Source organism: Rhinatrema bivittatum, chromosome 6, assembly GCF_901001135.1.
Source record: "Rhinatrema bivittatum chromosome 6, aRhiBiv1.1, whole genome shotgun sequence".
NCBI classification, from domain to species: domain Eukaryota; kingdom Metazoa; phylum Chordata; class Amphibia; order Gymnophiona; family Rhinatrematidae; genus Rhinatrema; species Rhinatrema bivittatum.
The window spans coordinates 259,043,950-259,059,383 of NC_042620.1; the positions used below are offsets into that span (position 1 = coordinate 259,043,950).

At 45.1% G+C, this 15,434-nt stretch overlaps 1 protein-coding gene across 2 annotated transcripts in view; it reads right to left on the reverse strand.

Annotated features, from left to right (window-relative positions):
- The window catches only part of LOC115094165 (complement factor B-like), a 131,389-nt gene that overhangs the window by 74,808 nt on the left and 41,147 nt on the right, over positions 1–15,434 (reverse strand). For both annotated transcript variants that reach the window (XM_029606933.1, XM_029606932.1), the window contains exons 5-9: positions 10,588–10,668; positions 10,035–10,129; positions 3,842–3,968; positions 1,993–2,103; positions 971–1,051 (exon numbers count right to left, since the gene is read on the reverse strand). In XM_029606933.1, coding sequence (XP_029462793.1) covers positions 971–1,051; positions 1,993–2,103; positions 3,842–3,968; positions 10,035–10,129; positions 10,588–10,668 — 495 coding nt within the window. The remainder of the gene's footprint in view (positions 1–970; positions 1,052–1,992; positions 2,104–3,841; positions 3,969–10,034; positions 10,130–10,587; positions 10,669–15,434) is intronic.

Sequence of the window (15,434 nt, forward strand, 5' to 3'; positions counted from 1 at the left end):
TTTTATTTATTTATTTAAGGTTTTTATAATCCGGCAATCATGAAAACATATCTTGCTGGTTTACATAGAACGGGAGTGCAGTATATACATCAAACTAGAACTATGGTGACCGAAGATGCAGTTACATTTAACAGGGTAGCAGAACTAGGAGAAAGAAGGAAGAGAGAGGAAAGAATAGAAATGGTTAAACAATATACACGTTAAATACTATATACAAAAGGCATGGTTAAGGGCTAAATGTTTTGAGGAGTCATTAGATTGTGTCATTAGATTGTGTCCGGGAAAGCTTGCTTGAACAACCAAGTCTTAAGTCTTTTCCTAAAAGTTAGGAGGCAGGGCTCCTGTCTGAGATCTGTAGGAATGGAGTTCCAAAGGAGAGGGCCAGCTGTGGAGGTGGCACGATCTCTTAGGGTAATGTGTCTGGTCGTTTTCGCGGGGGGTACTTGGAGGGAGCCTCTTAAAACATCTCTGGTAGGTCTTGTCGAGTTGTACACTTGGAGAGGGATTTGTAGATCAAGGTTGGTGAGTTGATGTATGGTTTTGTATATGACAGATATGGCTTTGTATATGATACGGAAGTGTACTGGTAACCAATGAAGCTCTTTCAGGATGGGAGATATGTGGTCTCTTTTCCTTGCGCCTGTCAGTAGTCGGGCTGCTGAGTTTTGTACCATCTGTAGTGGTAATTTATATTGCTATTATATTTATATTATATTATATTATATTATATTATATTGTATTATATTTATATTGCTACTTTATATCCTTAACGCAGCTTAGTAAATGAACTCCTTAGACAGTAAGCCCTCTGGGAACAGGGAAAGACCTACACCACCTGAATGTAATTTGCTCTGAAGTGTCTGAATGGCAGAATATAAATCAAATAAATGCACGAGGGCAGATTAAAGGCCCATCTAATCCGCCCAGCTGAGGTTTGCTCACAGATTCCTAGGAGATTTACATTACTAACCCAAATTCTTCTCTGGGTCTGGTACAGCACTTGCAATGTTGTTTACCATCTTGTGTGGGCTGGGTCCAGCCTTATGTTTCCCTAGAATTGAAAAAAAAAATTTGATTATCAATGAGCTCCTAATTCAAGGAAACTAAGAGTGCCCTCTTGTTGCATCTCCATGCCCTGCGGCTGGAACCCAAGTACATGGCCTCCGCAGCTGCCGGGATGGGTCACGTTCGCTCCCCCATCTCCTACGCATATTGGCTGGATTTTTTTACTTTGTAAAACTGCAAAACGAAACAGAAAAAAAATATACAGAGAGAATCAATGGTGATTTAAACAATTAATTGGGTTGGGGGGGTGGTGTGTGATAATATAGGATATCACACGGTTATTCCTCAGTCAGTATTCACTATAATGTGGGTGCTGTGGAATAGTTTGAAACCACAGTTGTCTAGAATTGCCGATTAGAAATATTCCTCACTTTTGAACATTTTGGAGCTGCTGCCTAGGAGTTCAGCAATTCTACCTTAAATCCGGTTCATGTGTTTTGAGGGCAGGTGACTCCTGCCCTCTTTAGTTTATTCTCTGTTTGGGCAGGAGCCTGCTCCACAGCTTCTGGGTTCGTGCAGGAACAGTCTGGGTCATTTCTGCCCTGGAGAGCCAGCATAGAGAAAAATGTGCTCGGGGTATGTGCTGAAACAGCTTTAAACAGTATCAAAATAATAATTCCTTGCAGCATTTGAAATATCACACACTGTTGAATAAGTAGTTTTATTTTACAGAAGTGTTGGTGGCAGTGTGGGATTGTGGAACGTGCAATGAGCCTCCCTCTAGCAGTGAAAACCCAGAACTGCAGGAGAAAAGTGAGCAAACCAGGGTATCCTACTGGCAGGTCCATAAGGGCACTCTCCTCCACTGATGGACAGCAGAGCTGCCACATTCAGACCAGGTCTCCTAGGCCAAGTTCCTATCCTGGCGATGTTGCATCTGCAGCGCTAGCTGCAGAATAGCCAGTGCCAGGGAAAAGGTGCACTTACCATCTGTCACAATCAGAATGATCTGCTTGGGGGGTTTCGTGCTCTTCTGAGTCTTGATATCATTTAGAACCACCTCCAGAGCTTCTCCAATATCCCTTCCTGCATCTGAAGCTACAGGAAGAGCAAATAAATAAATAAAAGTGCGAATACAGAACCTCTTTGAACAGCGGCAGCAGCAGCACAGTAATCCAAACCAAAATTGTTAAAAGTAGAGGTGCCTTTATTGATTGGAAAATGGAATATTCCACACCAGAGCATTAGCTGGAGCATTCAGCACCCTGATTGTGCTGAGACAGCAGGAAATGCCCCCACCCTTTTTACTAAGTGGCCGGCAGGAATAGCAGGGGTGAAGCCATGCATGGACTTCAGGGGCTAATGTCTCCTCACTTTTGACTCAGGCTCCCACCCTTAGCAGGATGGTCATGTCTTATCTGAGTCAAATCTCTTAAACATGCAGCAGTTAGAGGGCTTGAAGGTGCTGGAATCACTGCCAGTCCATGATCACTTGTGCCTTTCAGGAGGCTAACTTGAACAGGGAAACAACACTGCCCTTAGGCTCGACATGTAAAAGTTTGAGGCTTCTAGGAAAAGTAAAAAGTCATGGGATAGGTGGTGATGTCCTTTTGTGGATTGCAAACTGGCTAAAAGACAGAAAACAGAGAGTAGGATTAAATGGACAATTTTCTCAGTGGAAGGGAGTGGGCAGTGGAGTGCCTCAGGGATCTGTATTGGGACCCTTACTTTTCAATATATTTATAAATGATCTGGAAAGAAATACGACGAGTAAGATAATCAAATTTTCAGATGATACAAAATTGTTCAGAGTAGTTAAATCACAAGCAGATTGTGATAAATTGCAGGAAGACCTTCTGAGACTGGAAAATTGGGCATCCAAATGGCAGATGAAATTTAATGTGGATAAGTGCAAAGTGATGCATATAGGGAAAAATAACCCTTGCTGTAGGTACACAATGATAGGTTCTATCTTAGGAATTACCACCCAGGAAAGAGATCTAGGAGTCATAGTGGATACATTGAAATCATCGGCCTAGTGTGCTGTGGCGATCAAAAAAGCAAACAGAATGTTAGGAATTATTAGGAAGGGAATGGAAAATAAAACAGAGGATGTCATAATGCCTCTGTATCGCTCCACAGTGAGACCACATCTTGAATACTGTGTGCAGTTCTGGTCACCGCATCTCAAAAAGGATATAGCTGCACTGGAGAAACTGCAGAGAAGGGTGACCAAAATGATATGGGGCATGGAATGGCTGCCCTATGAGGAAAGGCTAAAGAAGTTAGACCTGTTAAGTTTGAAGAAGAGAAGACTGAGGGGGGATAAAGAAGTTAGAGCTGTTCAGTTTGGAGAAGAGACGACTGAGGGGGGATGTGATATCAGAAAGGATTTGAACAAGTTAATGTAGATCAGTTATTAACTGTTTCAAATAATAGAAGAACCAGGGGGCACTCCATGAAGTTAGCAAGTAGCTCATTTAAAACAAATCAAAGAAAATTCTTTTTCACTCAGCGCATAGTTAAGTTCTGGAATTCATTGCCAGAGGATGTAGTTACAGCAGTTAGTGTAACTGGGTTTAAAAAAGGTTTGGATAAGTTCTTAGATGATAAATCCATAAACCTATATGATGGTAATTAATAAGCAATAGTAGCTTGTGATTTATCTAATGTTTGGGTATTTGCCAGGTACTTGTGACTTGGATTGGCCACTGTTGGAAACAGGATGCTGGGCTTGATAAACCCTTGGTCTGACCCAGTATGGCATGTTCTTATGTTATGTTACCTTCTCTAGGTCATCAGCTATAGCTACTCATTTTCCTCCACAGCCACTTACCTGAGATGTTGAATTCCCACAGTTGCTGTTTCAGGTCATCTGTCTGTTTGGCTGGTACAGCAAGAACACGTGCTGAAGAATCGAAGGTCACAACACTGTATCTCACGCTCCCAGAGATTTCCATAGTCTGTGAAAAGAGGGGAGGACAGGACTGAGATGCATTGCTAGAGCTGCAAGGGAGAACTATAAGACAGGCAGAGGTACAGGGTGGATTGTGCCTACTAGCCCCAAAATGAAGAGGATGAAAATCCAAATTCTAGCAACCATCTTCAGACATGCGCCACCAGTGACGGGAAGGTCTGAATATTCTGTGTCAAGGCTTGGCAAGGGTTAGTAATTAGCGGGGTCCATGGGGCGGTGGATGGAGCAAATGAGTCAGGGATCACTGGTCTTGCCAGGGAGATTTCCAGCCAAGCATTGGGCAGACACTGTTCATGGCAGCGAGAGCCCCAACCAGAGATCTATAGAGTTTGCTGTTCAACTTCAGGCTGGTGTTGATGGAGCCAGGGCAGCCCTAGGATGATATTATTTATTGCTTTAGGAAGAACATACTGTGTACGATTCTGGTCACCACATCTCAAAAAGATATAGTTGCGATGGAGAAGGTACACAGAAGGGCAAACAAAATGATAAAGGGGATGGAACAGCTCCCCTATGAGGAAATACTAAAGAGGTTAGGGCTGTTCAGCTTGGAGAAGAGACGGCTGAGGGGGGGATATAACAGAGGTCTTTAAAATCATGAGAGGTCTGGAATGAGTAGATGTGATTCGGTTATTTACACTTTCAGATAATAGAAGGAGTAGGGGCACTCCATGAAGTTAGCAAGTAGCACATTTAAGACTAATCGGAGAAAATTCTTTTTCACTCAACTCACAGTTAAGCTCTGGAATTTGTTGCCAGAGGATGTGGTTAGTGCAGTTAGTGTAGCTGGGTTTAAAAAAGGTTTGGATAAGTTCTTGGAGGAGAAGTCCATTAACTGCTATTAATCAAGTTGTCTTAGAGAATAGCCACTGCTATTACTGGCATCAGTAGCATGGGATCTACTTAGTGTTTGGGTACTTGCCAGGTACTTGAAGCCTGGATAGGCCACTGTTGGAAACAGGATGCTAAGGCTTGATGGACCCTTGGTCTGACTCATCATAGCAATTTCTTATGTTCTTATGAGATCTTCCCCACAAGATGGCATGACACGACAATGGCTAATGCAACACAAGTGACTCACATAGCAGGCAATTGCCCTACTTGGATGGCATTTCATAGGCACTTTCCTGCCCCAACAGTTGATAAATCCATCCCTGGCTACATGTACCAGATTTAAAGACACAGAGGTACGAAGAAATATATTTTAGGGACATGAGCATAGCTGGTCAAGATTAATAGGACAGCCAGTCTGTTATCAATAAGTCCTGGGAGATTCCCTAAGTTTAGCAAAATTAGTACAGTATCGCAACGATATTAAGTAGGAGGCAGTACAGAAAAGCAGTTTTTTTCTGTACTGCGTCCTAGGCGCACATTTTTTTTTTTTGCATCTGGAGTGAATGCTAATAGCCTCAGTCACATGCATTTGCATGTGATTAGCGCTATTAGACTCACTCTGCCTTGGACACGTGTTGAATAGGCGCTGATCCCCTTATTGCATTAGGGGATTCATTAGCGCCTATTCAACCCGCGTCGGATTGCTGGTTATACAGTGCGCTCGGCTGAGTGCGCAGTATTGCATCATCCCCTGGGAGTGGTCTTAGAGAAAGGGAGAGGTTTCTATACAGCAGAGAGACCTCTGTTCTCTCTCCCCTCCAGGGAAGATGGCTGAGGCTGAAAGTCAGGGCCCTTAGGCCTTCAAGGAGAGGGGGTAAGTTTGGGGTCCGGGAGGATCCTGAGTGGGAGAGAACCCAGAGATAATCCTTGTGAGAAGGGAATTGGCCCTAAGTTCCTTGCCTGCAGTGGTCTGGAGATTAACTTATCTGAGTGGTTTTACTGCCTGCAGCAAAGGATGGCTGCCCGGCTGGTGCACCTGCCCAAAGAGTTTAAGCCTTAAGGAGTGGCAGCAGAATCTCATTTTTTAATGTCCAGGAGGACAAGGACATGCTCCTTTGGCTCGGGGGCAACAGGGCTACAATCTGAGTCTTGGGGGCCACTGTTCTGAGCCCAGCTTTGGAGGAACAAAGAGAGAGGCAGAAAGTCGACACTAGTCAAACCTTTTTGTTTCTATGAAGAAAGCATGGGATAAATACAGGGGACCTCTGAGGACATGGTGGGAACTGTAAAGCTAAGTTAGCTGAGTGGATGAACGGACTAGAGATAGGCTATGTGATCTTTTTCTGCCATCATGTTTCTATGTTTCTGTTCCCACAAATGTAACAGACAGCCAGTCCGTTATCAATAAGGCCTGGGAGATCCCTTAAGTTTAGCAAAGATAGTACAGTTTAGTTAATGGGGGAGGGTCCATTCAAATGCAGCCTCTCTCTTAGAGGGGTCTAAAATGGCCGTCCCCCATTCTAAAGAGAGCTCAGGGGGGCGGGGGGAATATAGTTTGCTGGTTTGGAGGAAGGGTGGAGATTTTTTTCCTAAGTTGGATTTTGTGGCCTGCTTGGAGGGCCCGCGCCTCATCCTGCCCGGGACCCTTTGGGCTTGGCTCGGGACTCCACTTCTGTATCCCACTCCACAGGGGCAGAGCGGTTGTCCTGGGTTAAGGTTTGGGACTTTGAAACTTTTTGTTTTGTGCTAGGAGCCTTGTGAGGCACCTGGCCCTCTCCTGGATGCAGGGTACGAGGAACCCTGTGTTTGGGGTCCCCAGGAATTAGGGAAGCCCTGCCCCTTAGAGGTGGTGACCCGCTGCAAGGATAATATTTTTTTTTTTGGGGAGGGGGGAAGGGGGAGAAGATTTTTGATTAAAAGGCCTGGGAGGACGTTTTTCTGCCCCTCTTCCTAGCCATCAGAGGAACCGCTGGAGTTGCCGTTTCCAGGAGGATCTTTACCCATCTGGGATCCACGAGGAAAAGATGAAGGAAGAAGAAGAGAACCGCTAACTGTGAGGAAGAGCAAGTTAACATCCTGGAGGACATCCAAATGGAGTCTTTGCCTCTGTGGGGAGGGAGGATGGGACTCTCCTTGCTGAGAATGTGATTAAACCCTTTCGCCAGCGCTGGAGAGGTTTTTCCCGCCCACACAAGGATCCCCCCTGTCCACCTGGGAACTGCACTTTCCCACGCCCTGGAAGGTGGATGCTTCCCTGCCCCTGGAGTAAGAGGGCCCACGCACAGACAGAGTGACAGAGTCTGTAACGCAAACAAAGAAAGTCAGTGGGGAGGAGGATTAAGTCAACTGGGCCATACTTCACCTGTGTTTTCAACAGTAAAGGCTTTAATTTTGGGATACTAAACCGGCGACCCCGTGTGTTTGTTTTGTTTGGCAGCTAGAGCACACAGCGAGGGCACGCACCCCTCTCCCAGGGAAGACCGAGAAAGAGAAAAGCGAGACTCCCTCGGGAAGTCCCCCTTAGCATTTGGGGGCCCTGAAAGTTGACTCTTTTCCTCCCATAAAAAAGAGTGCACGAGAAGAGGACTGGCCAGAGGTATATCAGCCCCTAAGAGACCGACACATTCTTTCAGGGCCCCCACCGGAGGGCCACCCAAGTCACGCTCTAGCTGGGAGGAGAGAATGAGCAATCTTAGCCAGGAAAGAGTACTCTGATGGGGGTGCGGGCGAAGAGAAGCTCCTTAGGGAGGCTCACAAGCAACTGTGAACTTACGCCCTGGATTGTTCGGTTTCGGTATGGATGTCAGTGGGAAAAAAAAGGTACACTTTGTAGCATTACCCACGTTACTGTTTTCCAGCCCTCTCCTGGAAGTATATACCCATCCAGTCGGGTTTACAGCACGGCCACAACGAATATGCATGAGATAGATTTACATACCCTGCGGAAAACCAGACTGGTTAGGTGCGTCTCCAGCAGAGGGGTGGGAAACATTGACCCTCATTGCTCAAGAACCTCAGTAAATTCTTCCTTTTGGAACAACACCTGCTTGCACGGACAGTGGATTATTTCCCAGGGTTGGTACCAGGTGTCCTAAACCTGTGGGTCCCTTTAAAGCTATTGCTTCTCCCCGCTGAGGCACCACAGGGGCTGCAGTGAGCTGGCCAAAACCCTGCAGCATGCAGATGTGCCCCTCCACAGTAGCCAAGGAGGACCAGAGAATTACCTGCTTACAGATGATTATTAATTAGTTGATTTTACAAATTAAAAAAATAATTGCAAGGTAGGATTGAGTTCTATGTATGGGTCTCAGTAGCGGGATGGCAGGAGGAGCTGCGGGGCGTATTAAGTTACATTCGAATCACAGATTTAAAATTGATCCCTGAAACAAACTATAGTCCCAGTTATCACCAGCATTATAAATAAGTCTTTGAGTGAAGGAGTTCTACCGAACAACCTTAAAGGTGCAGTTATTCGACCCATTCTTAAGAAAAAAAAATCTAGATCCTACTATGCTGAACAACTACAGACCTGTTTCAAACCTCTCCTTTTTAGCAAAATTGATTGAGAAGATAGTTTTTAAACAATTATCCTTTTATCTAGATTCTAATGATATTTTATACCCCTCCCAATTTGGTTTTAGGCATCATTTTAGTACAGAAACATTGCTTTTATCCCTTTCAGATACTGTCCTGAGAAGGATGGACTATGGGCAGTCATATTTCCTGGTTCTCTTAGATTTATCTGAGGCTTTTGATACCATAAATCATCAAGTTTTACTACAGAGATTAACCAAAATTGGCTTAACAGAGATGGTGTTAAAGTGGTTTGAATCTTTCTTAACTAATCTTTTTTTTTTCAAGTTCAAATGAACAATTCTTGCTCTAACAAATATGATCTTAACACCGGTGTCCCGCAGGGTTCTTCACTCTCTGCGTCTCTGTTCAACATTTATATGTTGCCGTTGTGTCACCTGCTGTCAGGTCTCGGTCTCACATATTTTTTATATGCAGATGACATACAGATTTTATTGCTGATTGAAGAATCAGTTGAGAAAGCCAGCAAACTCATGTCAATGTATTTGAAAGCAATAAAATAAGTAATATTGATGTGATATTTTCACGAATGCCGGTATAGAAAAAATTAAAATAAATAAAAATAAATAAATAAATAAGTACTTACACAGATGAAGCAGGTTTTAAACATTGAAAAAAACAGAGATTATACTCCTTGAAAGAAAAATATCCCCAAGAAGCACCAATCAGATATAATTACAGGACCATACCATTTTAGAATCAGCAGACAATATCAGGGACCTGGGTGTAATTATCGACCCAGAATTCAGCTTTAAAAAACATATTGCTATTAAAGTAAGAGATGGGTACACAAAGTTATTAATATTGAGATGGCTGAAACCCCTACTCGACCAGAATGACTTCCCCACAGTTCTTCAAGTACTTTTATTTGATAGTTTAGATTATTGTAATTCACTCCTATTAGGTTTACCCGCTTCCGCCATTCGACCTCTTCAGGTCCTCCAGAATATAGCGGCAAGAATTCTAACCGGGAAAAAGAAAAGTGAGCATATTACGCCAACATTGATTAACTTTCACTGGTTGCCGATAATATTTAGGGTTAAATTCAAATCAATTTGCATTTTACACAAGCTGATCTATGGTGACCAGGTGGACTGGCTGAACACTGCCATTAAATTACACGTGCCGCAAAGAAACCTACATTCTGCCAACAAAGATGTACTTACTTTATCATCTGTTCATTCAGCTTGTTTGAATCAAGTGAGAGAAAGAGCTCTGTCACTGGCAGGTCCTAAACTTTGGAATATGTTCCCATCAGCCATCAAAATGGAGACTTATTTTAAACAGTTTAAGAGAGAACTGAAAACATGGCTTTTTAGCGAGGCTTATACAAACCAGTCTTAAAAGTTGTTGTTATGCTCTGCTTTTACTGTTTTACTGCATTTTTTATAAAGTTTGTCTGTTTTTAGGAGATTGGTGGATGAGTCTTGATAGTTTTATGACGCTAATAAGGAATTTTAGGCTTTTCATTTTAGATATGTTTTAGATCTGAATTAAGTTTATTTTTAGGTTAATTGCAATGTATTCTATTTTTGTTGTAAACTGTTACGATGGATCCCTGGTGACGGTATATAAAACCTAATAAATAAATAAACATTGCGGGAAAAGAAAGGAGTGTTTTTACCTTTTCAATAAATCCTTCTACAAATTTTGCAGCTTTTTGGAAGTTCTCAGTTCCAACACTTCTTGAGGCACAGAGAAGAAAATAGATATAGACGTCTGTAGGATTCAAGTTAAAATACGAAGTTAGTAACCAGCCAATTGTACTGTCCTCATTATTACAATCAGAGTTCTCGGAAACAAAACGGGCGGCCACTTGAAGCATGCATGGCCTAATAATACAGTTTTCCAAATGTATGGCAACTTTCCAGGTGAAGAAAGGAAAGAGGAACCATGCTATTACTCCTTTTGCCCAAATAAGATAGAATATACTGAGGGACAGAGACATAAAGTGATTTGTCCAAGGTCAAACAATCAGTAGCAAGGCTAGGAATGAAAAGTTAAGATGGTATTAGCAATACCACTTTGTCAGTTTGAAAGGCCAAATACAGAGATATAGTCCAGAGCAGGCAGGGTGAACTGGGAGTTCAAATCCATCAACATGACTGCTTTGTCTACCAAAGATCCAACTTCAGATAGAACAAAGAAGTAAATGAGGAGGAAAGCATGACTCTTACCTGTGCCAGCATGGGCCATCAGCTCCTCATACAGAACCAGCTGCTCAGCAATGAATTTTGGGTCATCATATGAGTGTCGCCCTGGAAGAGTTGTATAAACCACGGACATGCATTGAGCCCATGAATGTTTAATTGAATTCAAAACTCTAATAATCCACCTTTCATGGAAACAACCAGTCTAAAGCAGTGTACAACATGGGATGGGCATTCATTGATATTGTCTACATCATTTCTTGATGTTTTCCAACCAAAACAATAGAAAGAAACAAGAAATGTTGTGGGCATTTTTCTATCATTTTAGTGGCCATTCTTTCTGAAATGTAAAAAAAAATAAAAAAAAAATGGGAAAACATTAATGACAATGAAAATCAACCCCCAAGCGAAATGACATTTTTTGGCCTGCACACCCCTAGTGCAAAATAATAAAAAATCACCAAATAATGCACAGTGTAAAACAGAATTTGCAAACATCCAAGTTAATGGGTGAATGAGAGCTCTGTGAGGCTTCCATTGACTTCATGGTCTAGGAACGTATTGTGGGGAATGTTTGCTTTTTCCACTAATTGCAGCAATTGTTGATATTGAGAGGGATGTAGGGATTGGGCACGTGTCACGTTTTGATGAGGGTGTAGGTAGAAGGGGGAAAGGACAGTGGTGCCCAAGTAGTGTAAGGGCAGGGGGGTGGTTGTGAAGGGATGAGGTAGGTGAGGGTAGATGTGATCAGGATTGTGTGCGCGACCAGGTGTCAGCTGCTAATTGAGAGGCAAGTGGCATTTTGGCCTGATCAGGTTGTGGGGCGGGGGGGGGGGGGGGGGGGGGGGGGGAGTGCTTGTCTGCTCGAGCTTTTGCTTGGATGTTGGTTCTTTGGTAGAGTGTAGCGAGGTTATCAAAGAGTGATCAGAAGAAGGGGTGCACGAAGGCACATGCCCTTTGGCATAGCTCTTGGCATAGGGCCTGCCAAAGAGGGCCCTCCTCCAGCCCCATCTTTAAAGGCCAAGCTCCTAGTGATGATGTGGAATTGATGAGATGGAGCCTATATGGTCTTGTTCCTGGCAGTCAGCAGTGGCCTTGAGTCGACATGAGCAGAGGGGAAGTCCTTGGATGTCACTGGGCAGATGGCAAATTCATCCCTTGCTGCTGTTTTTTTTTAATTAGCATTTAATGTTCTAAATAGGGTCTTTAGACCCAGGATACCATTTAGCCCAGCAAAGGCTTGATTCTAGGTGTAATAATGGCACTGCTTTCCATTTATTAACTCTATGTCCTTCAATATTTCACAAATGCATTTATTTAATGATTTTTGCTATTTTTGTCCTGGGGGCTGTCATGTACATATACTATAACTTTTGTTTCTCTTCCTAATTCTGCCCTATCCATCTCCCTTAAATTCATAATCCAAATGTATGAATGCATTGCTGAGTGCCCTCCTGGCCTGCAGGTGGCATTGTGAGCCACTTGAACTGTCTGCCTAGTTGTCCTCTGTGTTCTTTGCTCCCCCACCCCCCACTGGTGGCCATCTTGTTTCCTGTATAGACTTGGGCTTATACTGAGGCAATCTCAGCAGTCAGTTGTCAGAGCTTGGTTCTGTCTTCCGGTCCTCATATTCTGGCTCCATTTCTGCATATGGAAGACTTCTTCAGATTCTATATTTAGCTCTCCTGTTTGTTCTCCCTCCTGGGTTCCCAGATTCCTGGTTTGTTCCTATTCCTAGTCCTGCTCCTGGCTTCTCTTCTTCTGTTCTGTGCGTAGTGCCACTCTGTAAGTATTGTTACTCGCAGTGAGGAGAGGGCAGGGCTGCGGACGAGTTTGCCCTTAAATATGTATGAGGTCAATATTCAGACAAGACTTATCTGGCTAACTTAGCGGTTCGGCTGTGTCACTCAGCGGTTCGGCTGTGCCACTGAATATACCTGGATAAGTGTAATGTAAGCAGGATAAGATAATCGGCTAAATTTAGACCTGCTCAATATCACAATATAAGTTAGCCGGATAAGTAGCTCCTCCCTGTTAGGCCCCTGGGATGCCTCTTCTTTTATCCGGCTAGATTTTAGCCGGATAGTGACTTATCCGGTTAAAAGCTGTTGCGCTTCCCGGCCGCGACCGCTCCGAGGTCGGTTCTGCTCACCTCTCCCGTCCATCTACAAGCTCCAGGCTCACCTCTTCGGCTGCTGCAGCGAGTTCGCGGCGTCCCAGGTTCCCCCGCTCACTGTCCTCAATGCCGTCCTCATAGTGGGGCTCCCGGAGGGGCTCCGTGTCTTCCTGCCCCTCAGCCCCGCCCAGCCATCGCGCTACTTAAAGGGCCAAGAGCGGAAAACCCGGACCCGACGCCCCTTGATGACATCACACTCCCTGGGTATATAAGGCAAGGCCCGTTCCCTTGAATGGTGCCTTGGCAATCGGGTTGTACACTCCGGTGTCTCTAGTTTGTCTTCCTGCATTCCAGTGTCTTTGCTCCTATGTCTCCTGTTCCAGTTCTTTTGTTCCAGCGTCACCTGCTCCAGCATCTCCTGTGTCTCCTGTTCCAGCGTCTCCTGTACCTTCGTCTCTCCATTCCTGTAGTACCCTTCGGACTGATCTCACGGTACTGACCTTTGCCTGTTCTCCGACTACTCTTTGATTGCTGCCTGACCTGACCTCTGCCTGTGACCTGACTACTCTTGATCGCTGCCTGGAACTTGACCTCTGCCTGTGACCTGACTTCTCTTGATCGCCACCTGGAACTTGACCTTTGCCTGACCTGACTATGCCCGGATTGACCTCTGTTACCGACCCTGCTTTGGCTGACCATCCTGGACTGATACTCTGGCATTGATCCTCACTATACACTCAGACATTCTCTTCTGGCCTCCTGCGACCTCTGGACTTCCCTGTTTGTACACCGACCCACACCCTTGTTTGTGGTGGGCATATCCTTGAACTTTCTCTCTAGGAGACCCTGTGAGGCCCACCTAAGACCAGGCGGCCCAGGTAATCAAGGGCTCAACCTGATGGAACCCCGGGTTGCTATTGGTGAAGCTCCAGCTGCCTCTGTCTTCTCCTGTGCTCCGCCTCCTGGTGGCAGGCGCTCTCCGGGTCCGACCAGAGGGCCATACCAATCCTGCACCAGGCCAAGGGTCCACTTCCAGCGCAACAAAAGCTAGCTGGATAAGAGGCTGAATATATCAAAACTTGCCATTTAGATGGAATATCTACCTTGCATGTTTTTTGTCCAAACATAAGTGTGGAAATTTACCTGGAAAAAGTACCTGCACAAATAGCAGGTGCAAATTTGTGCATTTAATTTTTCTTAGGCAATCTTTAAAGGAAAGGTTTTGTCTTTGAAAACTGGTATAAAGTCTGAGGATAAAAGGTATCCATGAAGTTTACATTTGTGCACTTAAGTCTGAAAATTGCCCTCCCAGAGCGCCAATCAAAGAGGTGAACAAATGGGGCTGATCGGCTTCCCCAGGCCCCTTCAACCAAAGAAGAGAAAGAGTGGTGCTGGCAGGCTTTCCTGGACCCCTCCAGATAAAGGAGAGAAGCAGCGGGGGTTGGCGGGGACCTCCCAGACTTTGTCTGCCAAAGAGGAATGTGTGCGGGTAGGGTCAGACTTACAGCTTGCGTGCCCATAGGCGGGGCTGATAATGCCCCCTTGGAACTCTGATGTCTGTGAGGGATGAGGGGGAACCATCTGAACATGGACGTTTGGACCAGTGAGATGAGTCACCATTTGAACGTTTGACGCTATCTCAGAGGGAGAGAGGTCGCTGCTGAAGATGCTTCCTTTGAAAATCTCTTGGCTGCAGAGTAGGTGCCCATTCAGAATGATGGTAAACCCCCCCCCCCCCCCTTCACCTAATGATAAATCTGACCCTGGGTTTGAGGTTGGCCTGGCCAGATTCCCAAGGCTTTGTCAGCTAAATAAACAGAGCCCAGCCAGATGAGAAAAAGAAAGATGAACATAGAAGAGTGCAAAATATGGGCAAAGGGAAGAGAGAAAGATGGATTGCAAAGAGGGAGATGGAAAAGTAGGAAAGAGGAAGAGAAAGAGATAGGTAGGGGAACTAGAAAGTTGGGTGGGGAAAGGTAAGTCTCAGGAGAGAAACATGGGGAAGGACTGTAATGAGGCGTCACTCCTTGTAATTCTTGTCCTTCACCACACACCCCTCTTCTCACTACCATATTTCACTGTCTACCCAACTTAGTAACTCACCAGCCTCCACCGCCTACTCTGTTCCCCCAATTTATCTCATTCACACATTTCCCCCTGGCCTCTGCCCCCTCCAATCTCTCTCGTCCCTAAGACCCCATTCCCCTCTAGTCTTCTTTACCCACCGACTATCCCTCTCTAACACTCTCATGGTCCATGTTTCCCAGGCTCCAGATTCTTCTTCCCTCATTTATTTCTGTCTTCCTAGACCCCCCTCTCCCCCCCCCCCCCCCCCCGAGGCTTGTTTTTCTCCCTTGAATCTCCCTTTTTAGTCTGACATTCACATTCTCCCAGGTCTCACGCCAGCATGTCTCCTTCCCTCCAATTCCCTCATGACTCTGTCTCTACGCACATTCCCCTCCTCTTATGCCCCCTATTCCTCTCTGCTCCTCCCTCCCTCCCTCTCTTGCTGTTTCATCATTCTGCAACCATGTCAATCCCTGAAGCAAGAAGGAGCAGCGGGCTGGGATGTGAGCATGGGGACACAATGAACATGAGATCGAGGTCCCTGCAGCTCCTTCCCTTCCCCCTAGATGCTTCCTTCCTGCAGCAGCCCCAGGACCTTGATCGTATTTTCATTATGCCCATGCGCTGACCAGTGGCCACTACCACTGCACGCAAAGGAGTCATCTTCAGTGTCTGGGGTCCTAGTCTGTCA